The 23,572-nt window shown below is 40.9% G+C and overlaps 3 protein-coding genes across 6 annotated transcripts; 1 reads left to right on the forward strand and 2 right to left on the reverse strand.

Annotated features, from left to right (window-relative positions):
- Positions 1-1,267: 1,267 nt before the first annotated feature.
- Positions 1,268-4,716, reverse strand: LOC112279901 (uncharacterized). Of its 3 annotated transcripts, none has more exons than XM_090249340.1 (2): positions 4,648-4,716; positions 1,268-4,124 (listed from the first exon to the last, which is right to left on the reverse strand). In XM_090249340.1, exons 1-2 carry the CDS (start codon positions 4,662-4,664, stop codon positions 1,415-1,417), a joined length of 2,727 nt encoding a protein of 908 aa, XP_090105466.1. In that variant the 5' UTR covers positions 4,665-4,716; the 3' UTR covers positions 1,268-1,414. The 3 variants fall into 3 exon arrangements, with proteins under 3 accessions (XP_090105466.1, XP_024370411.1, XP_024370410.1); XM_024514643.3 differs by having other exon boundaries at positions 1,268-4,207; XM_024514642.3 differs by having other exon boundaries at positions 1,268-4,242.
- A 4,524-nt stretch (positions 4,717-9,240) lies between these two features.
- Positions 9,241-10,794, reverse strand: LOC112280020 (V-type proton ATPase subunit c''2). Its single transcript, XM_024514924.3, has 4 exons — positions 10,476-10,794; positions 10,070-10,147; positions 9,742-9,906; positions 9,241-9,514 (listed from the first exon to the last, which is right to left on the reverse strand). The coding sequence occupies exons 1-4, from the start codon at positions 10,592-10,594 to the stop codon at positions 9,340-9,342; spliced, it is 537 nt and encodes a 178-aa protein (XP_024370692.1). The 5' UTR covers positions 10,595-10,794; the 3' UTR covers positions 9,241-9,339.
- Positions 10,795-13,653: 2,859 nt separating this feature from the next.
- LOC112280019 (LRR receptor kinase BAK1) lies at positions 13,654-21,947 on the forward strand. Of its 2 annotated transcripts, none has more exons than XM_024514923.3 (13): positions 13,654-14,877; positions 16,370-16,502; positions 16,649-16,720; positions 17,119-17,262; positions 17,630-17,701; positions 17,905-17,976; positions 18,299-18,420; positions 18,744-18,884; positions 19,423-19,637; positions 19,806-19,932; positions 20,284-20,678; positions 20,892-20,987; positions 21,192-21,947. In XM_024514923.3, exons 1-13 carry the CDS (start codon positions 14,799-14,801, stop codon positions 21,411-21,413), a joined length of 1,890 nt encoding a protein of 629 aa, XP_024370691.1. In that variant the 5' UTR covers positions 13,654-14,798; the 3' UTR covers positions 21,414-21,947. The 2 variants fall into 2 exon arrangements, with proteins under 2 accessions (XP_024370691.1, XP_073389138.1); XM_073533037.2 differs by lacking the exon at positions 13,654-14,877 and adding an exon at positions 16,097-16,223.
- The last annotated feature ends 1,625 nt before the right edge of the window (positions 21,948-23,572 follow it).

Genomic DNA, 23,572 nt, shown 5'->3' on the forward strand with positions numbered 1-23,572 from the left:
TCATTAAAACCCCAATTCACCAGTTCAACACTGACTTTCAACAACGATTGCCTCAGTCTTCCCAAAATCCTATGAAGAAAAAAAAAACCCTAATTCTCTGTCTTTTTTCTCCCCGAAGCATGAAGCTAGCTCTCCGACCCCTTTATTTCTTAACCTATCCTCCCTTTTAATCCTAATTCTCCCCTCTTTCAAATCCTAGCCTCTGAATTTCTTCAATCTTCCGTCTTTGATCCGTAATTGGCTCCGCCGTCAGAGCTTTCTCCTCCGTTTTTTTTTTTTTTTTTTTTTTTTTTTTTTTTTCCAGAAACAACGTTCCCTAAAACGGCACAGAGAACAGGACAGCCTAAAACGGAATCGAAACCCCCATAATCGGGACTACATTGAGTCGCCCGACCAAATCAGGTCTCATATTGGCTAAGAGGCCCATAGTAAGACCTGGATGTTCCCGTAATTGGATCAAATTGGTCCTTTGCGTCAGGCTCGCTTAGTCATCGATTTAGTCCTTTCGATTCTGTTGACTCCCACTATTAGACTCGAATGGAGCATTTCATTACTGGTAAGTATGCCCTCACCGATTGTGACGGGGTGTCTGAATTGGCCCCTGAATATTGGCACTGGAATCAGTCGTTGCTCCCAATATTCAAAGTAACTGAAGATTAATAAAAGTCCCCTTTCTTTATATTTTCACGGTATACTCGTGTTACAACACGACAACGTACATCAACAAAATAATCAAATAATAAATTTTATTTTTATATGAAAGATACAAAATCATGAATTTCACATGCCCAAAGATATGAATAATTTTAATTGACAAAACTTATGCATATGATTAGAATACATTAAAATATGTGTAACAAAAGAAAAAAATATATTTAAAAATTATTATCATTAATTTGTTTACATTCACATGTCCAGGGCTGGACGTGCCCCAACCCGCTGGCTGGAGTTGGGGCAGCAGATGCGGGCAGTTTCATGCGGGCGTCGGGTGGGACTCAGTAGGGCAGCTTGGGTGCTCCCGTTTCTGGGCAGACCCGGGCAAATTCTGGATCGAGCAGGTTCTAGGATTTCGACAGCGGACTTGGGAGGCTTATGAGGCCCCAAGTCCCAGATTCGGTTGTTTTCAGTTCCACCAAAACAGTACAAGCATAATATCGCTTCCAATTTTGTTGATTTCCGAAGGCAATTACAGTTTAGGGATGATGGCTACCACGGATTAGGCTCAGCATTACGGAAACAGCGCCGGAAGACAATGCGAAATACCATGTGGGTAAATTCAGTTCATTACAGTTAGAGTGTGTGAACAACAGTTCTCCTAATCCGCCGTTGAGAGCTCCGGGAGCTGCACTCGCCAATCCTCCTACTCTACTACTACTCTGGGACCCTGCTATGTCCACATGTTAATCCACATACACTACTGCTCCCACCTCACCTTCCTGGTCTGCCAAACCTCCACCATACCAACCGGCAAGGTTCCAGGTCTCACAACCTCCAACCCACCCCACTTCTTCAGTATTCCCTCTCCGAAGCAGGCAACGATCCACCTCCAATAGGGAGTCATCGAATAATAAGTCCCAGAAATCCCTCCAGTGCCCGTCAGCTTCGATAATTCGTCCGACAGCTTTCCAAGCTCCGCTACCATCTCCGATGATAACTGTACTCCATGCTCAAGAGGCATAGTTGTCAAATCTTGGTAAGCCTGTAGCCATAAGTAACGGCGCTGCTCGCGATTTTGGATATACTCCTCGTACGAAAGAAAAGGCTCATTTCTCAACGACTTATTTTCAGTGTAGGGTCTAGTGGTGGTGCCATTGTCCCAAGACTCCTGCGACATCGTGTAACCCTCCTTCTCGGCTTCTAATGCGGTATCGAAAACCTGCTTAGGATCCTCCGGCAAGCCCTCACGCAGACAGAGCTGTGAGATGAAAGGAGATTTTACTTCCAAGCCACCCATGGCTATGGGCCACATGAACCATCCAGCTGGGATGTCATGGACACCGAAACGTTCTTGAATCACGGTCGCCAGATAATCGATGACGGAGCCTCCATGTTCGGGGAAGAGCGCGAGCTGAATGCGCTGGAGGGTGCTGATGACCATGTCCACATGCCGCTGGCCAGAGCAACACGCCGGAGGAGAACCGAAGTTGTTAACAAGGGACGTCATGTACTTGTTGTACGCCTGAACCCAAGCAAATACCGAGTGATTACACGCTTTCAGTTGCAGCTTCAGCTCTTCAATATGGGCGTCGACTAGGGATTGATCGATTACAAACTGCCCAGTCTCCTCAAACTTTAGCAATCCCCATTTGATGGTTCCTACGGGGAGATCTGGATGCAGCGGTTCCCCTACAGAGACGGACCCCGTCTTCTCGTTGTTGAACTCTAACCCGACGATACGAGCAAAGTTGTTCATCTCTTGCCACGCCTCCACGCAAGGCTGGGACTCTTTATTCCACCACCAGAAGTCATCATGTATGCGGTAGAGGAAGAGTCCATTTGCTCTCTGGTTGACAGCAAAATCCATGGGGAAAAGCACAACTTCGCCGAACAAGTCACTCAGGCTATGACTCATAGGCGTCCCGCGTTTCCGAATTTGCGTGGTAGCCATCGGGCCGTCTGCGACGAACTTGATCGGCGCCGAGAGGAATTTCTTGAAGAAAGTGAGCCAAATGTCGGGAACACCGAAAAATTTGAGAGTAGCAAGAATGGAGCTGTGAGGCAAGCTGGGGCCAAACCAAGAAAAGTCTGACCGCACAACGGTGAACTTGTTATACAAAAAGGTGTTAAAGAGGCATTCCGTCACTAAAATGTGGAGCAGTGATTGCTTGATCGCCACCGCCGACGGCTTGTCAGTCTTATTTTCTTCTCCCTCACCATCGTCGTAAGGACGTGCCCCGTCCTCGAGACTCTCCGGTAGTTGGCTCATGAAGAACGACTTCATATGCTCCGCGTGCCTGAGTTGGTCGACACTTTTAAACTCGCTGTATTCTCGGTCTTTCCAATCGTTAGGGTCTTCATTCAGGAAATATTGGCGCCTTTCGTTCTCGACCTTCGTGAGTGGCTTATGTGGCAGCTTCCAGGCTGAGCTTCGGGCAAACTTGTTAAACCAGTGTTTGAACTTTGCTGCCCATTGGAGACCAATCCAGTGCAAAAAGATAGCTTGCAGAATCTCCTCGTCCATGTAAATCCTGTACTTCCCATTCAGTTGCCTCCGCATCTCCACGGCAATGGCGTCGGTAGACGAGCCCTCGGGGATCCAGGACCATGAAGGAAGCGCTGCGAGATGCATGTTGAGCACGTCTGCTACTTCAGTTAGAACCGTTTTGTTCGATAAAAACTCCTTCAGAGTTCCGCGTTTATCGTTGGACAGGAGGTCAGCGACTAAGAGGGAATTTATGGTTGACTCAAGGTCCCTGATTTTGAAAGAATTCCTAAGGAACAATTTTTCTTTACCGAATTCGTCGAGGTCTTCACGCATCTCGAGGAGAATTCGGTTGGCTTCTTTCGGTGAGAAGAGTTTGTCCAGGTAAGCGTCAAGAGCCACAGTGTTAATTTCTTTGGCACTGAAGACGAGCGACTCGAAAGTAACTCGCTGCTCGTGCATCTCCTTCCTTCCAACTCTCTCAAATGTGTCTGAATCTGAAAGCGGCAATTCCACATCATCGAAGGAAGTTTCCTCACTGCTAGTTAAGTTTGGATCCTGTGATGCCTTCTCCGGAAAAGAAGCGGAGCTGGCGATCCACTCGCTCAATAGCCTACCAAATAGCTCTGCGTATTCAAACTTGACCTTCTCCGTGTTGAGCAAATTATTGAGATTGAGCTCCCACTGACGCAGGATTGTCTCGCTGATGCTTGGGTCATGCTGGGCCTGCACTAGAAATTCCTTGACGTTGTCGAGGTAAGTTCCAGAAGATGATGACGAGGTCTTATCCGTGCTTTGCCAGGAATTGATTCCATCCAGAAGCATCTGAACTCTTTCGCGTGCACTCTTGGCATCGGCGACCGAGGCTACAATCTTTTCACTGTGGATTTTGAAGTCAGCGTGTTGCTTGGAGAGCACAAGGAGCTTGGTAGCAGTGATAGCATTGAGAGTTTGTGTCAACGAGGACGACATAGCTGCTGGTCTGAAAGACGGATTGAATCATATGCTTGTCACTTGACGAAGCAGGGAGTTCACAAACCACCCCAGCTGCTACCCGCCTAAAAACTTTTGTAGCAAGAGAACGACCAAAGTTACTCAGTCTGAACATGCAGAGCAGGACGTGTAAGAACCCTACCACCACTATTTGACTGATCTCACAAATTAGAGTGTGTGCACTATCAGATTACACTTATAAAAGTGGCACAAAACCCTTCCATACCACAGTCTCATAGTCACATCTGGCCCGAGAAGTCACCTAAGCCGCTTCAAAGCATGATTTTCAAAGTCGGCTAATCTATCGACAATGTGTTCAAACCAAACACTAAATGGACGATCAAAGAAGATGCTATGTAGAATCAGAGCTGCTCAAAAAATCTTCCTGGGAGTTCTTTTGCACAGACGACAAAGCGTAATTAGATACACTCTGTTGCGGAATTATTAAATAGGTTGAACCAAAGCTGGACAATTTCATAAGATCCTAGGAAGTAAGACACCGGAGCACGTACCTCTGCTCAATGAGCATCAGAATCCTTCACCAATTCGTTGCAAGAGTGGCTGTAGGAGTCCAAGCTTCAGACAACACTTGTGGAGCTAATGCGCATTGATCATCGTTATAAACCCCTCGAGACCCCCGGAAGACTTGAAGCGTAATCTCCCGTACCTTGCATCGCACTCACTTGCAAGATTAGACTCTCCGGAAAACCTCAACATTCGACTGTAACAGATCCCTACGCCTACTTAGCAGATGGCTAAAACACCTATATACAGAAAGCTTTCGTCAGATATTACACCCCTAAAAGTAGGGCTGAACCATATCGATGATGATGGAAAATCGATTCACGCGCTCGTGTAATTGTCCAAAACAAAACCTCTGGGTGACTTGGACCAAAAGATAAGGAAGAGTTTTCGGTTTGACCATATCGCATCACGCAGTGTGGACAGAATTGCATTTCAGGGGATGAAAGCGAGGTCTCCGGAACAGCGGTTGTCTGCAATGCAACTTGCAGATGGACCACATGCACAGAGCCGAGAGTATAATTAAGCGCAGGTATGACGATGAAACAGATTGTGTCTGCCAACTCAGGGCCGGGTTGAAAGATGTGCCGCCGTTCTCTCTCACACACTGAATTTGCTTTTCGCATTTCGGTAGTGACTGTATGATTTTCTAATCTCGACTTGTAACTAATTCTCCGACGATCTCATTGAATTATTTTTGCAACATGAGGTGATGGAGCCCTTTGTCCTAGTGCAAAGTATGTTGTTGTTCGTGTGTGGGATATGTTGAGAGTCCATTCTCTATTGCATTATATATATTTATATGCAAATATTTTGTTTGTTTGTGGTGGTTTTTAGGATTTGTTTATGTGCTTTGAATCAACACATTGTATTATAAGAGGGTTATCAATTTATGAATGAATTTGTTTGGTGAAAGAGTTTTTTTGAAATTTATATTTTTGTTTAATTTTCATTGGGATGTCCATATATATGATTTAGGTTATTCTTTCTCCTTTTTGGTTAGAAATTTGTAAGAGAATATATTTCAAGACTGTTTATTTGGAAGCAAAAGGCTAGGTAAAAATCATTTGATAAGGATCTGATTAGAACATGTTTAAAAGAGACAATAATTTTTTTTAATATATTATTAAAAATTATATATTATTATTATTTTAAAAATAAGAAAATGACAATACTTGCTACTAATTATTTGAAGCATTTATCTTTGCTATGCACTTATAATTACGTCTTTATTCTAAATAATCAAAATATATCTATTTTTTATATATGTATGTGTGTATATTGTAACTTAATAGGTTTAGTGGAAAAAAAAATAACATCACTTAAGAAACTAAATAAATTTACTAAAACTCATATCCAAGATTATGATAAAATAATATTATATTTTAAAGTATTTTTTATCTAATCGTCTGCTACCATTATCAACACTTCACCATTACTTGGTTTGCACATTATTCATGACAATAACTAGAATACAACAATAATAACACAATGTTAGCATAAGAACTATGTAATACTATTCTAACTTGCTCACTTAACTCATTTAGTTATTTATTCACTCCTTCTAAGGTATAAGTATTATTCAAGCGTGCGGTTGCAAAAGAAGATTCAAAACAACCATGTAACCATAGTTAAATAAGCAATAAGCAATAAGCAATATACATCATATTAACTATTTTGCACATCTTTAATTGATTTCTAGTTTGAATTGTCTCTACAAGGATTGCCCTATAATGTCTCATAAAAAAATTGTATCATGAATGAAAATTAAAAAATTAGATATCTCTATAGTTAAAGCAAATACTCTAAGATATAAAGAGACATATCTCTATGTAAGGACTAAAAATGAGTTATTGATTCTCAAAGCTCTTTCATAATCTATCATAAGCAATATCATGATATGGACGTCTTTTAGTTTGAGGCAGACTTTGATAGTGACTTTAGCTCTATTCAAATCTTGCTATTAGACAAAATAGCAATAGACAAGTACATGGACTCAAGAAAAACATATAAGTAATTTATTGAGTTATTTAAATAAAGTAAAAAAAACACAATTGAACAAGTTGAAAATTCCATAAAGCATGAGAGTAGGGGCAAGCTAGACATAGGATTAGATGGTAAAAACATATCTATCTTATTCGTTGAAAACGTTGCAATTGACTTATGATTAGCTCCAAATTTCACTACTAAATATTTTTTTGTTGATGTAAACATGTCTAATTTGAAATTGGTAGATGAAGTTGGTAAATAAGATCTCACATACACTAACTTGAAATCTGTAACTTACTTCCTAATTCCACTTGCCATCACAAAAAGTTCAAATGCAAAGAAAAACAATGCAAAATTTATCATGAAACTTTCTAAATCATTAATGTTAATGTTTGTGAGGTGTAGGAGCAAAAGGCACCTTGCAACAAGGAAGCATACCTAAAGACATATGATCAAGCCCTATAAGGAAAGACTTGTATTAATGGTTATGGGGCAGAGGAGGAAGAAGGAGGAGAGGGAGAAGGAGGGAAGAAAGGTCACAAAGAGGGGCAGAATGCCAATGTGCCTTGTCTCTAAAAAAGAGTAAAAAAGGAAGACAAAACCTTGGATCTTCTTTTCAACCTATGTCTTCTCAATGTATTGATACACAAGTTGCACTATATGATTCAGAGCTCATGCAAGACACATAGTTTGTGTTTGGCGCTCCATTTCAAATTTTTGTCACTCTTATACAATCTATGCAACAATTGCCCGTGATTCCAAATGTCACATACATTTTCAACAACTTCTTCTATCATACCATGTACAATTTCCTTGACCTATATAACAAGAAAGAGCTTAAGAAAGCCATTGGAGCAAAAGTGGAATATGGAAGATGAACAAACTAGGGTTTTAGAGTTGTTTTTGCAAAAAACTCACAATGAACTAATTGATTATCTACAATGGATGTTTGAATTTAAGTTACCTCATATACATATTTTCATCCTTTGGTAGCATAGTATAAAGTGTAGATTGAAAGCATATTTAGGTGCCACAATTATCAATTTTTGGGAAAAAAAGTTGTGAAAAATATGAAATCCTTCTGAAATCTATTTCTCTACACTGGGAATTTTTTTCCTCATTGTACCCATACTGCAGATATGAGAAATTGCTTAACTTGTCGGGAATGGGTCATCTACCTTACGTTGTGAGCCACATGGCATGCTCTACACCTCGGCCCTTGCGCATGTGACAAGCGTGACAGGGCTGTAAGTAATTTATCAACTAAATTTGGTCGCAAAATAGCTTGAGGCAAAGCTGGTGAGAATTTACAAAGCACCTGGGGCTGGGGATATCACGTAATACCCACTTATTACGTTCTGAAAAACTGAGCCGTATGTGCACGTGTAACTAGCCGTGGTTGAATTATTTGCTTGGTTCAGTAGTCGAGTAATCTAATGGATCAAAACTGAGTACGTTGTGAAATTGGAACTGAAAAATGCAATCTGAGAATATTGCTTACTGAATTTGTTTTTACTGATTTCGCGATTTAGAAGAGTCTACTATTTATTCACATTCTAATGTAGAGGTGCAGTTCAGGAGAGGGCAAATTTTAGTGATGTTTGGATGTAAACAAAAAGAACTTTCGTCTACGATTCACGTCTGCAGTTGAGACTAGTGTTGGAGTTCATACAGATAACTTGATTCCCAGCTTAGTATCTTTATTTTCAAGGCGGCAACTCCAATACATTCCAGACTGGAATAGTTTATGATACCACTAAGTAGTCCCTTTATTCATCCACTCCAAAGGGCTCAGCATCCATTGAATTCCATTTCTCCAAACCAAAATGAAAATCCTCGAATTTTGTTGGCAGCTAAATGTAAAGTCAAAAGTGAAAAGACCTACACGTGAAGAAGCATGACGTTTTTTTCTTTAATATTGTGACGTGTAAACAGTGAATTTGCGGAAGTGCCGAAAGGTGCATGCGCCTACTTGCACTCTTCTTCGACGCCTGGAACTCTACACAAAGACTTGAACTATTTGCAGTATCAAAAAATAAACATATAAATAAATAGAACTGCTAATCAACAACTTGAAAGACCACTGTTATCATGGCCCAAGATGAACATGTAATGACCCATACCTATCACATGGTGCTACTGTCGATAAAACACCAGGTGAAGCTCTCCTAAAGGTTACTAAAATGCTTTTTCATTAGTAATCTTACTAGGTAACATGGTTGTCCTACCCGAGGAGTAGAACAGCTGTTCTCTTTGAAAAATTCATCCTTCCATGTGTAATATACCTAAAGCCTGCCACACATACTGATCATCCACAGAATTTCTTTTCCACGGCCCACCTAATCGACAAGATGTTGACCATCGAAGAGCAGATGCAATCCCCTAAAATATGAATCCATAGCGATAATGCATCTGTTCAGAATATCAAAATTCTATCCAGGTCCTACAAGCGCATACGACTGAAGAAGCTCCGCGCCTAAATATTTCTGGGATGAATAAATTCTCTCATGCTGCTGAGAGCAATACACCTAAACTGATCCTGATTAGAAGACTGTTCTAACAGCTAACTTATGGTGCATCAATGAATGCCAGAATTGATAATAAGTGAAGATTCATACCCATTTGCGTCTTGGTATGCAACCCCCGCAATTTGCAGATAATAGATATAACAACACTTAAAAATACAAAAGGTTTTAGGCTACAACAGCTGCTGGCCATGTAGCTTGAGAGGACATAATAATACCCACAATAACTCCAAATAGGCCTAGCGCACTCCCAAAGATTTCAATAACTAGAATCTTGACAAACAATGTGGAGTTCTGAGCATCTGAAAGTGCACAGCTGCTCCCTATGAGTCCCACGCACAGCCTGCCAGCATAACAAAAAAAAAAAAAAAAAAAAAAAAAAAAGGTAGAAAAAGGCAACATTTCATTATTCAATAATTGAACTAATTTATAAGTCCCTCCTGGCTATTAAAAACACGTCGAGCTTTATCAAGTTCTCAAACACACGATAAGCACCGAAAAGAAACTAGCAAAAAAGTTGACAGATTTTTTGAAATTAATTATAGATGAGGGTCCGAAACAGTTCCTGACCCGCAGAGCAAATTCGCAAAGCCAACGATAATTCCTGAAGTGAACAATGAGTACCCAGCACGCATGGAATCAGGGTGAAACGGCTGCTTAGCAGCCTCCAACTTAGTCTGCAGTATGATAGCTACAATCACTCCGTAGATAGCCACTGCTTCGCAGAAAATCACACTGCAGAATACATAAGGCCAATCAGTGGCCAGAAATGCCACTTGCTAATTTAAAACCCAAAATCTTCATAACAGAGCATGAGGGGAAAGGGAGGAAGAGAGGAAGGGAGCGGGGGAGAGGTTTAAAAAAGAAAATGTAGAATACTACAAGTTTCACAAATCACCTGATTAGGTTTTTCGAAGTGATCCGAGGAGCCTTGATTGCTGCACCGATGAGACTACTCCCGGTTACATAAATCCCCCTACAGATGATAACGCATCGAAAATCATCCATAAGGCATCATTGAAGGCTCCGGAAACGCCAATATCGTACATGAGAGAATATATAAATAGAATCAACCCTACGGTATTTTTTTCATCTCGATCACACCTCGGGTGCACTGAACATCGGAGTTTCTTACAAAAAGTAGCCCAATTCCATTACAGCTTCACATACCAACCTAGAAAACTGATTCACGCTCACTCAGCGTCGATGCCCACGTCTCTCACAATAAATGTATTATAGCAATCTATTCATAAAAAAAAAGATGAAAATAGAAGCGCTACAAATGACAGCTGAGATGCGATTACCATGAAGCCCCGAGGACGGACACTCCAATTGAGATCGCGATTCCAATGGCAGAGTAAACATAAGGCGACATGTACAGCAGCGCGTGCGTCCACGCATACCACCACGCCACAAACCCCATTTCTCCACAGATTTAAACTCCAATCCTAACACACTCCTCCTACCCTCCGAAACGGATCACCTAAGCAGAATCACGAATTATCACAAGATTCCAATGGAAATAAATAGCTCCGAATCACAACAAAAATTGAATACACATACTCAACGTCGACAATCCAACCCTGATCGAGCTTGGCACGCAACGCCATCAACCGAGCTCCAGAAAAACAAAGCGCGAGGGAGAGAGCCTCACTGGCCCTTCCAACTTTAGCGCGGTGTGAACGCGGCAATGGGTCACCATTCGAATGGTTACATCTGTATGTGGATGAATGACTCTCATTTATATGGATGACTTGTGGATGAACAGCGGAGAAGAGCATGTGTACCATGAAGAACGTTTCGTGGCAAGGACACGAGGAGATGGCAGGTTAGAAGGTGTGGGAGCATGATGAGATATTCATAAGACAACGCTAGACATGCTTTGTACCGCTTGCGCTTCAAGACTTTCCGAATGGCTCTGCAATTTTTCACCTGTGACTAAAGCTTGGTCGAGCTTGGTGATGTTGTATTGTTTCTGGATCGTGTACTGAACTGCACGATGCGAACTTGTCTATCAGTCAAGCAAAACTCGGGATTCATGCTGTAGTTCGCTGATGCTAGTTATAAAGTTGTGTCTTGACTATCGGACCAGCATACGCAAGATACGTCTCGTGGTTGTTATTACATCTTCGCAGAAAAGCGAGATGTGATGGAGTTTTCGATCGTGTTCACGAACCCTTGGTGTTATTGTTGTTGCTCGACGAAACTATGTGTTCGTGGACATCAGCATTGCTGCTTTGTGCTATCAATTAGACTCTGGTCTGGCTTCCGAACGCACAACGTCTGATCTCAGGCCAATGGTCTGCGAGCTGATGTTCAGTGGGCAGATCGAGATTAGTACATTGCTCAGCAACTCAAGTCAGTTATGAATCTGATGCTTTTACTCTCATTCCCGACAAGAAAGATAAACGTGACTGACGTCTATCCAGTTCATGAATTTGCACTCTTATCCCATAAATGCACCAGTTCTCGTTGCTTCAAAAATCCTCCAACACAACTCAGCAAGATTAATTAAAAGTGGGACACAACTCGCTACCAAAATGTAAAACTTCTCCGTGTTTTGAATATTCTCATCGGAGAATCACCCTGTTGAACAAGCACCCACAAGTCTAGACAGTAAGAGGAAACGCGAATATTGTCCTCGGCACTACTAATCGAAGAGCGCTAATCTCATCCAACCACTGTTGCCAGACTCTCGATGAACAAGCCACGCGAAACTGATCTGATCTAACAGAGCGATCTGACTCCAGAACTGAAACATGGCCGCTAGTCTCATCATGTGAGGCGCTCAGTCAAGCCTATCAAAGCAGTTGATCGGTAATGCAGCTCCCGTCTCTTCGACGAGACTGATCGTTCTCCAGACACGTGCTGGGAGCGCCAGCTCTGACAAACTCACTGCCTTGAGAATTAACTTTCGCGCATGCTACCACGCTGGCACGTGCAGCGGTGGCGACGCAAACGGGAAGAAGAGTGCGCCGCTGAAGTCTTGCGGGGACAACGTTGGACTACATCAGAGCTGGTGACCACTTATGGCCTGCGCTGCGCTGCGCCATCGCTCACATGCTGTCGACGCTCACGGCATTTCGACGCTTGGCCGGACACTCTCCCCACACCCACTAGCCTCTTGCAACCCTCCGTAGATGAGAACTGTTCCCCATCGACGACATTCGTTGAGTGTGTGTAAAACTAGTCTGGTGCTTGATGATGCAAATTTACATGTACATGTATAGGTATTGTGTATGCAATTATATGTAAAACTGTATAATGTATATTGCAATAATGATCTGAAGTTCAAAGCCTTACGTATCATAAATATTTTTTCATTATTGGCATTTGGTGAGCATATTTTCCAAGTTTTAAGTATTATTGTGATACGTGAAATCAAAAGTTGTTTTTGAATTAATGTACATAGATAAATACGTATAATATTGATGAGTAATCAATACACAGATTCAAAAATAAGCATGCAAACATAACACTATGGGTAATCATTCTGAAATGATTCACTTTTAAAGATTACAAAACTAATTCTTGATATCGTTGTGTAAATGTGATGGATACTACACTTCTGATGAAATTATTATTTTGCACATCAGTATAAATTTGCCGTAAATAAAAATGTTAAAAATAAATCATAAAAAGGTATGTAAAACATACCGAATTTTAATTGTTCACCATTCCTTACATTATTAAAGTTAGTAAATATTTCATCACAATGACTTGTGAAAACTGCATCATATAGAATGCAGATTTTAATTATTTACGTAGATAGACACAAGAAATCCAATATTTATTTGAGGTCTTTTGAATACATGTTTTTAGTTTTTTTATAATTATGTTTATCTATAAAAGTATTACATATTTATGGGTAACAAAATATTATATTTAAAGAAAAACGTTATGTATTTATAGTTGAATAAGACCATTAAAAAAGTTTTTTTTAGTTATATTAATGTTTTTGTATATAATTTATTTCTTTCTTTCTTTCTTTCTTTCTTTTAAAGTAGTTGAAAAAATATATAATAAGCACATCGTATGTATTATCAAGAATTAATTTTTAAAAGTAATAAATAAATAATTATCAAGGTGATATGCCAACACAATATGCTTCTGTAGAACCCAAAAATTCTATTGTAATGTCAACATACCACATCTAAGTATACATTTTCAAAATATAACACCTATCATTATTTCTGTACACATAATACAAGTTTGATCTTCAGGTTTCACTGCAATTTTGGACACATAAAAGTAAAAACATATTATTGGTGATTTGAGAAGGGGCAGCTGACCCACAGAGGACTGCCCGTGGAATTTATGTTAATGACCCAGATAAGGTTGGTAAGTTCCCTGCCAATATGCTCTTCTTCTTTTCTGGAGCATAGATGGAACACCTTCTGCGAACGCCGTACCCCATTACGGGAACGTGGGGCACACCTCATAATGCCCGTTCACAGCCTGTGCGAAGCAACTTTCCAGCGCCAGGTCCGAGCAACAGTGCCTTCCATGTCAGAGGGATCCTCGCCCAGATCCGCCTTCTTTATCTCCATCGAACCGTCTTTTTCTTTTATATTGTATTCTTTTAGCTGTCGGGATTGTCCCGGGTGGCTTCTGGGGCAAACTAGGGGATTAACAATCCATTTGTGGAATACTTATATGTATATTTTGGCGTAGGTGGTGTACGGAAGTCAGTGTGGTCGGGCAGGGAGGGATCGCGGGCCGGGTGGAGGCATCTTTCGGCGTTGGGAAGAGAGCTGGGATGGTCCAGGAGAGTCATCGCGGAGTGATTTGGCCGTCAACCTTTTGGTCAGTTGTGAGTCTTTGTCGTTGTCTGTTTCCCCGTCGCGGGTGGGTTGCAAACCGCAATCCGCAATTTGCAACCCGCTGCTGCACTTCTCCATGCCTCCTCCATTCTCCTCTTTCTCTCTCTCTCCTCTCTTACTCGTTTGTGTATTTTCCGTGAATGGTGCCCTTGTGCAGTTCGCTGCACCTCGTGAACCCCTTCGTGCCTCTAATTTTCCATCAGCTTGAGTCTCCTACGAGTTCCTTCCATGGTGGCTCTCTCCACAATCTCGTGTCACATTTCGGGATATCAATGTCGGGGTCTTGTTAAGCTAGTTTCGGATTAGGAGCTGAGGTGGTGATGCGGGCGTTGGAAGGATCAGCACGTTTTGGTTTCGATAGAGTATCGACTGTGAGGGGTACTGCTGTAGGAATCAGGATTACAGGGTGGCACATGATTAGCGTTGCGGTGGAGCTTCAGCAGTGTTAATCATATGGCATGGCGCAGGTGATGTGCCTTTAGAGACGTGGTAGAAAAACCACGGATAAAACGTCGCGTTTAAGAGGCAGACAGTTAGGACTGTCGTGAAGGTTTTTAGGAGAGAGAGCGAGAGAGAGAGAGAGAGAGAGAGAGCGTGCGACTTGCCGTGGCTTATGAAGGGAGGAGTACTTACGTGAGTTGGCATGAAAGGGGAGCTGTCGCAGATGTTGCGATTCGGAAAGTTTGGGAGGGTGCTGACGGCTGGGCTGCAAAAAATGAAATCGAGAAATAGCCTACATAGTCTGGGGCAGCTGTAGTGACTCGAGGGCAAGTCTGCTCTAGAGTCCCTTGGACACTCTTAGCCATGCCTCGGGAGGTGGCATGGTGGCGTCCTTTCTTTCTCATTGCGTTGATGCCCATTGGAGTATTAGGTAACCTTGAAGGTTGGTTCAATATTTCTCTACCTTTAGGCTCAGCTTTGTTTTCTTTTAATGAAAGACATGGTTTCTGCCTCCATCGGTTCAAGTTAGACTTCGGAATGCAAAAAATCTTATCGATTATTGGCAGAAGGTTTTAAGGAACTCTGAACAGCTGCCATAAATATGGTGATCAGAAAGGATGGTATTCACACATTGAGGGGACGACCTGACAAGGCTAGGGTTCGGAAGTGCTGGATATCAAAAGTGTTCGTAGTAGGATTTGCAACTTTTGTGGCATGAAGCAATGTAGTACTCAATTCTGAATGTTCATGTTCATTTGCTTTGGACATGCCATGTTCTGGTCTAAACTCTGCTATCACGTACAGCCTGAATAACTAAAGCATTTGCAGTCATTATTCGGGAAAAATGTCTTATGCTTGTTCCACTTTACATTTTTGATGCAATGAAAGACTAGAAAGGGAATGCCCTTTGTGAGAAGGTTTGTAGGTACGAGGTTGAGTTAGGAAGGGGAATTATGTTAAGCGCGTTCTAATATCTACCGTCAACCAACCCGTTTGAATGTTGTCGTTTGGCACATGATTCGCATCTAAGGCAAACTGCCACAAATTAGGCCCTCCACCTTTCGTTCTAAGCCTGTGAATAGACTGTGAATGTACGTTCGTGTTGGTCAGAAACGATGGATAGGAGTTGGAAGGTATGGTACCTTTTCCGTATGCAGAAAGTACGGGTGCGTCGATGCAAAGTGAAAACCCTGGCCAACCCCTCTGGTGACTTCACCAATATCTGACGTTTTATTTATTTCTTGAAGGGAATCCATTATAGTTTGAATTTCAGTCCTTTTTCCCTCACATCTCTTTACATGGCAGTGGAAGAATTCCCGTTATGTGCAGCTAAGTGTTCTTCAGTGAAAGTTAGCAAGCACTGAAACATAGTTTAGAGCGATGATGCAGGTTTATAGGGTTTGGTTCAAGCGCTTATATAACCATGAGAGCCCCCTTTACAAAAAGAATTTGGTCTATTTCCTAGTCACAGCAATATCCATATGCTGTCAGTTGAGCACCCATTGCAGTTCAATCTGAAGTGGCGTGTTTACTGCTTTAGTGATCTCTGCATGTCTATAGTCAAATATTTAGCTTACCGCATTTAGTTTGCTTAACGTAAAAGTCGCAATTTACCTAGTCCTCTCGCCTGGATCAAAATTCAAGATTCATAATTTGTTCCTTTACATGGTGGTGCCTTAATTTTAAAACCAAGAACTTCGCAATTTGATCTGTTAAGTCCCCTTGTGTTATGATTCTCGTTTTGGGGCTACATGTGCGTAGCCCTCTCTGGGCAGGAGGTTCTTGATGGTTAGTAAAGGTGAAATGGTTCTTGCATGGTTGTTTGGTGGAATTGATAGGCATTTTCGTATTTACCAGCCAGTCAGTTATTTTAAGATTCTTTCATTTACATGTAAAGTCTGCTTGTGACATGAGGTGTAATCGTTGCTGTGCAGGCGATGCACTCAATGCTTTGCGCCAAAATTTGATTGATAGTAGCAATGTGCTGCAGAGTTGGGATCCCACGCTTGTGAATCCCTGCACTTGGTTCCATGTTACCTGCAATAACGAAAATAGCGTCATTCGAGTGTAAGTCCGTTTCGTATCCTACACCTGTAACAACGATATTGGGTTCGACATATGTATCTCACAATCGTACCAATTTTCTTTTTTTTGGTGAATGCAGTTATCAATAGCAACATTGCAAGGTCAACTTTGTGTTGTGACTTTTACAGGGATTTAGGGAATGCTGGTTTGTCAGGGTCGTTGGTGCCACAACTTGGGGTCCTTACAAAGCTCCAGTACTTGTAAGTGCGCTTTAAGTACTCCGGACTGGCAAGACATGGCAGAAGTTTTACAATGACACTATTGATTTCTAGGTTCCGTTTGATTGTTTCAGATTGTGCTTCAGACCGAATTTCTGTTGGTGTCAAACGCTTTCGAGTTGGATATGAATTACTTGTGAATGTTTAATATTGCCCTCACTAGAGAAAGAGCGGTTCTGTTTAATGTATCTAGATATCCACTTTTACACTCGACTTTCTATTTAGATCAAGCACAAGACAGATAGATATGTAATTTTTGAGTGCTATCCTCGAAGTCATCATCGAAGTGAGGCGCTGTTGTAACTGGAATTATAAATGAATGAGCGGCTGATTGTTGTGCTAAATCTTACTTATGATCGACTTCATTGTCACCATTGCAGGGAGTTATATAGTAACAATATTTCAGGAACAGTACCTAAAGAGCTGGGAAACATCACTGCCCTTGTCAGCCTGGATCTTTATCAAAACAATTTCACCGGCACTATACCAGATAGTCTTGGGCAGCTGAGCAATCTACGGTTTCTGTACGTCCTATTTGTTCAAAAATCGCAGTCACCTTGTTATTTATATCAGTGATTGATAGGATGTTTTAGTCGTTAGTGCGTGCCGTATTTAAGTGCCAGAGGTCTGTCATCGTCATGCTTCGTTTGCATTGGGTAATTAGAATCGATTTTGCTCAAACTGTACTTAGTCAAGTTAGATCATATGAAATATCTGAATTTTGTGGCTATGCAAGGGCTATACAGGATGTATATGCATATACATCCATGTGCACGTAATATTTCCATTATTCCAATGGTTCCTTAAATCTTTGGGTTTCTCTATGCGTTTTGACTTTGTTTCATACAAGGGTTCTTCTGATTATGCGTGTTCCCTGTGAATGTTGTTCAGCCGACTGAACAACAACAGCTTGACCGGCCCCATTCCAGTTTCTCTAACGACTATTACTGGATTGCAAGTGCTGTAAGATCCTCATCACATCTATTCGTCTGAGATATTATCGAAAGTGGTGGCTTTTTTTCGTGTATGGCTTTTAACGATTTTGATATAGTTCTTCCCTGTGCTAAAGTCTGATTTTCAACAGACTTATTGGAGCCCTCTTTCGGGTTTGTGATTGTGATTTTTCTGTTATTTATTTATAGTTAAAAGTTCCTCCTTTTGTGCAGGGACCTCTCGTACAACAAATTATCTGGAGACGTGCCTACCAATGGTTCCTTTTCACTTTTCACACCTATCAGGTACCATTACGTTCTGAACTGTCTGCCTCTGACCTCAGTGCCTGGTGTGTCCGATTATTTTGAGATTCAGAATGATTGTTAAATGTAGTTTGAAACACTGGCACATACATATGCATTTTCTTCGTTAAATTGGTGATCGATATCATGTGGCCATCTTAGAGGAACTCGAGCAAATAAACAACGTGATGTTGAAATTGTTCAAGATGTATCACTTATCTTATATGAATTGTTCGTGTCTTCATGGAGTGTTGAGAAGTGTCCCGAATCTTATTTGTGACGTTGACTTAAACGATTCTTACCAGGAGTTTGTGGTAATGTGCAGTTTTTTGGGAAACAGCGATTTGTGTGGTGCAGTGGTTGGTAAACAGTGTCCTGGGCAGCCCCCATTCCCTCCTCCTCCTCCATTCACACCTCCGCCTCCACAAACTCCAAGTGGGCCTTATGGTAAGAATTATTGATTAGTCCTTGTTTTGACGATGGGAATCATACCAAGATATGATTGCATTAGAGCTAATTTGGGGGATGATCTATTAGTGCCATTTCTTTTCTTTTCTTTTTTCTGATTGATAATTATATTAATAGTGCGTCATTGTGTTCTTGTTCCTTGTCCCGTTTCTATTTGCTTCTCAGACTATTATTCGTTCAATTGATCACGTAGGTCGAAGCATTAAGTTGGTTTGAATATTTGAGTGATGTTATGCTCACTATTTTAGAAGTACAAGTCAGTACCTCATGCTCAGGGTTTTTTTGATCGTGTTCGTATGCAGCAAACAACAAACAAACAATAAGTACAGGAGCTATTGCAGGTGGAGTTGCTGCAGGGGCTGCTTTGCTGTTTGCCGCGCCAGCTATAGGTTTTGCCTGGTGGCGTCGTCGGAGGCCCATTGAGGCGTTCTTTGATGTCCCTGGTAAATACTGTACCGAGATTCTGAACAGTAGCTTCTAGAAGACTGGTGAATTTTTGGATTGGCTGTAGCTTATGATGTTTGTGTATTATGGCTGTAATCTTACTTCTGGCCTTTACTTCATCAGAAGTCAACGAAACAAAGTTCAAAAAGTCCCTCGATTGTGTTTCGAATGTATTTTAAATTTATTCTAACTTGGACCGTTTCATGCCAAGTCTACTTTGTATGACTGATCACATCAAGCACCAATGATGTCAACACTTGCCATATTCTCTTCACTGTGAAGCTGAGGAATTACAACCATAGGCGTTCAAAAATTGGACTATATATCACAGAAGTTCCTTCCTGATTGAAATTATGTGTCTTAGGCTGTCTTCGTGTCTTTGTGATTGACGAGTCCATGTGTTGAGTTTCTGCCCTAGTCTTCTTTCAGACAAGTTTTGAATTCTTGCATGATGTTTTTGATGTAGTCTTATTTCTACAATAATATCTGATGCATTTTTCCATTTGTTACTGATTTTTTCCCCTTCTGCTATCACAGCTGAGGAAGATCCAGAAGTGCACTTAGGACAGCTGAAGCGCTTTTCTTTGAGGGAGCTCCAGGTGGCATCAGACAACTTCAACAACAGGAACATCCTAGGTCGTGGTGGATTTGGAAAGGTTTACAAAGGTCGGTTAGCAGATGGGACGCTGGTGGCTATCAAGCGCCTCAAGGAAGAGCGCAGTCCTGGAGGAGAGCTGCAGTTTCAAACAGAGGTAAATTTGAACCAGAATTGCTGACAAGCTTGTTACACTGATATTTTCAGATCAGGCTCTAACCTAATGTCGTTTTGTTCGATGATTGCACTGTACTGAATGACTTTGAAATGATTCACGCACTAAACACTCACTTGACAATAATATCTTTGGTACATGATGGATCAGGTTGAGATGATTAGTATGGCGGTGCACCGGAATTTATTACGACTTCGTGGATTCTGTATGACTCCTACAGAGCGTTTGCTTGTGTATCCATATATGCCAAACGGTAGTGTTGCCTCTCGACTGCGAGGTACAATCGCAACTCATCTAAGAATTATCTCTGGATGAACTAGTGTGCTTCATTTTTCCTTGGGATTTTGACTCCATCCACATACGTATTCTAGGACGTCCACATAAATTGAATGCATCTGCTTCAGTTTATCCTTGGAAAACAAGTTTTTTTTAGGTTGTAAAATCATATTGTACCTTAGTCTGCCTGCTTTCACAGATGAAGTGAGCTGCATCTGTATGGTTGATTGAACAGTCCAAAAAACAGGCCTTTTGGGAGGTTTATCTTTGTAGGAACACCTTTTATAGCAAAGCATAAGAAGGAAGGCTGCACGTCGGATTACATTTTTATGAATATTATCGATTTGTGCAGAACGTGTGGATGAAGAGCCTGCCTTAAGTTGGCGAACCAGGAAGCAAATCGCATTGGGAGCTGCCCGTGGGCTGTCATACTTGCACGATCACTGTGACCCAAAAATCATTCATCGTGATGTTAAGGCTGCCAACATTCTCTTAGATGAAGAATTTGAAGCAGTGGTTGGAGATTTCGGACTTGCTAAACTTATGGACTATAAGGACACCCATGTCACAACAGCAGTGCGAGGGACTATTGGCCACATTGCACCAGAGTATCTTTCCACTGGGAAATCTTCAGAGAAAACAGATGTTTTTGGGTTTGGAATCATGCTTTTGGAGCTCATCACCGGTCAGCGTGCCTTTGACTTGGCACGTTTGGCCAATGATGACGATGTCATGCTCTTGGATTGGGTGGGTTTTCCACAACCACTGTCGGTTTAGATTTTCTGTTTCATCGTTTTGCTTTTTGTGTTTTTCTTGGTCTGCATCATGACAAATGTCTTCGGTTGAGGTTTGCTGAAGGTCAAAATGAATTTGTATATGAGAATTGAATTCGGAAATGAATGATATCATATATCAAAACATCCGTTCTGATGTATCTGTTGCTCTGAATTATGTGGACAGGTGAAGGGGTTGTTGAGGGAACGCAAGGTTGATCTTCTTGTAGATCCCGATCTTAAGCAAAATTATGATCAAAAGGAAGTTGAAGAGCTTATTCAGGTACCACTCAATCAATCGTATTTTCAGCAGGAATCAGGTTACAGCAAGACCTTATTGGTATAGAAGTAGCATTTTGAAGAGGTTTATGGCATATTTTTCATTGCGTAGTTGGTGCATTTTCGCTTGTTCTTATTCTTTTTCTTATTCTTTTTCTTTTTCCGCTCCCCTCTAAAATTGGATAAAAATATTCTCTTCATGATGTAGGTTGCACTGCTTTGCACTCAAGGCTCTCCTTTGGACCGGCCAAAAATGGGTGATGTCGTGCGTATGCTCGAAGGTGACGGACTAGCCGAGCGCTGGGAGGAGTGGCAGAAGGTGGAAGTCGTTCGAAATCAAGATTTGGATTTGCCCCCCCACCGGACCTCAGAGTGGATTGTAGATTCAACAGATAATCTGCATGCTGTTGAGCTTTCTGGCCCACGGTGATTTGTAAATTCGGAAAAAGAAAAAGAAAAAAGCACAACAAGAATGATGTTTTCTTATCGTAAACGTTCCCACTGCTTTAGATCGTCTACATTTGGTCTTGGACAATTACTTGGGTGTGCGATCTCACAACTTTGTTGTCTTAGTGCGTACATTCTTGAAGGAGTGAGATCAGTCGATCAAGGAGTTAACCAAATGCCAGATCTTAGGTTTCGATCGCCGTGTCAGAAGATTTTGACGACCTGTTAGTAGTGTGTAATCAACCCCACATTCTCCTCCTCTTGAATGAGGGTTGAAAGTTGTGCTAGTACAGGTTGGGACATTCAAGTTCCAGAAACGCAAATCTATGCACAGATTGTAGTTGAGTTTTACTTATATATTTTATTAGAAGTTATTCTTAAATCAAAGCTAGTTGACGACCACGCCTTCTCCAGAGGCATGTCTATTACCCTAGCAAAGAAGTTCATGGGTGACGAGTTTGTGGCATTTTGTAAATTATACGCTTTGACGCTGGTATGTAGCTAGTCTCTTCCATCACTCTTCTTTTGCAGGTTTTATTTTCTATTTTTCGTTTTCAAGGTAGAAGTAGCTATCTAATCGGGTTCATCTTGTTGGTTTTATATTTCTCTTATGTGCAAAAGTGTGTCTTGTGCTTTTAATTTCACAACCACCATGGAAACGTACTTGGCATGGAGGATATGCCTGTGGAGCTTTACTTTCGAAAACTACGTGTAACTTTTTCAATTCACTTACCGTATTGTCTGTGGGACTTGTGAACCTGCCGTGTTATTCTGTGCCCAATTCTCTCCGAACCTGTGGCTGCTTTGAAACTGTCATTGTCCTCCTGCTCTCCGTACATTGACAAGCATCAGACAATCAGCAAACATGTTTGTGATACATTACAGAACGTCATGTTTGCTGTGCTCTCTTTCAAGTAACAATTCCGGGAGCGGAATTTAAGGACAGAAGATGGATCTCAATATTCTTCCACCAAGGCTCGCACCAAAACGGAGGAAGCAGACGGATTGGGGCTGACGATGTTCTTCGTCTTCTACTGGATGTAAGCTTGTGGCTGGCGTATAGCAAATGGTGCGGGCATCGGTCAAAGTCTCGCCTTACACACAAAAAAAGCAAATATAAAAAAATAAAGCAGCCAGTGTTTCAGCATCGTCTCCACAATGTTTTGGATCTGAGTAGGGGCGATCTTTATTTTCCGTGACAAAGGGTTAGGAGAGTGTTGGATACCAATGGTGCTGGATCCCCCAAGAAGGAATTTTTTTTGGGCTAGGGCAAGTTTAGGGTTAAATGGACACTTGTACCAATTGTACCCATGTGGGTCTTTGGAGAAGTAGGTGAGGAGTAATAACATAGCTATGGTTGAATGCCTAAATTTGAGAAATGAAGAAGGTTTATCCATAGCACTAGTTGTCGAGAGACATGCAAATCAAGCCCAAATTGATGGTGAGATGCTACCTTCAGGTTTTGAAGAGTAGTTTTTAAGGTTTTTAAAAAATAAAATATTATTTAAATAATACTTTAAAGTAAAATACAAATGATATTTTAAAATAAAATTTTATTTAACCACTTTAAGATGGATGATAAAAAGGTATAAAAAAACAAAAAACCAATATGTATTAAAATTTAGTATATTTTTAACTATATTATAACTACTTGCTTTGTTAGTGATAAATCATCTTTTGTTTCTTTCTCACATAAAAATTTTGAGTCTTGGATGAGCTATTAATGAAAGATCTAAGAGGATGTATTTAAATAAAAAATCTAGACAAAAGATACTTTTATTTGTAATTATACTTAGAAATAACAATTAGAAATATTTTGTCACTCTCATTACATAGAATCTCAATGGAATTATGCACCTTCTAAAATTGGGATCTTAACTTTGATGCTAATGCTATCTTAAATGTCAATTTACTACATGGTCTAAGTGCCATGAAGATCTGCATTTATATTATATTTTAAAAACTAATATATATTTTTTAAACAATAGACCCTTGGATGGCAACTTGCTTAGATTAAGTTCTTGGTGTTGGCCCAAATAAACACAAAATTTATGAATTAAAGTTTTGTGTGGTCTTAAATTTTAGAGATAGATGAAAATAGAAAATATAAGTACCAAATCTAATCACAATTATTTTTTAATG

The sequence above is a fragment of the Physcomitrium patens genome, chromosome 3, assembly GCF_059467195.1.
Source record: "Physcomitrium patens ecotype Gransden chromosome 3, ASM5946719v1, whole genome shotgun sequence".
Classification (NCBI taxonomy): Eukaryota; Viridiplantae; Streptophyta; class Bryopsida; order Funariales; family Funariaceae; genus Physcomitrium; species Physcomitrium patens.

What these genes read in the sequence shown, in the direction of transcription:
- LOC112280020 (XM_024514924.3), bottom strand. Translation starts at nt 10,594, where the DNA reads ATGGGGTTTGTGGCGTGGTGGTATGCGTGGACGCACGCGCTGCTGTAC. An exon ending in TCCGTCCTCGGGGCTTCATG is followed by an intron (nt 10,148 to 10,475) that starts GTAATCGCATCT and finishes TATCATCTGTAG; the next exon opens with GGGGATTTATGTAACCGGGA. An exon ending in TTTGCGAATTTGCTCTGCGG is followed by an intron (nt 9,515 to 9,741) that starts GTCAGGAACTGT and finishes TTATGCTGGCAG; the next exon opens with GCTGTGCGTGGGACTCATAG.
- LOC112280019 (XM_024514923.3), top strand. Translation starts at nt 14,799, where the DNA reads ATGCCTCGGGAGGTGGCATGGTGGCGTCCTTTCTTTCTCATTGCGTTG. An exon ending in AGTATTAGGTAACCTTGAAG is followed by an intron (nt 14,878 to 16,369) that starts GTTGGTTCAATA and finishes GTTGCTGTGCAG; the next exon opens with GCGATGCACTCAATGCTTTG. An exon ending in CTGAGCAATCTACGGTTTCT is followed by an intron (nt 17,263 to 17,629) that starts GTACGTCCTATT and finishes AATGTTGTTCAG; the next exon opens with CCGACTGAACAACAACAGCT.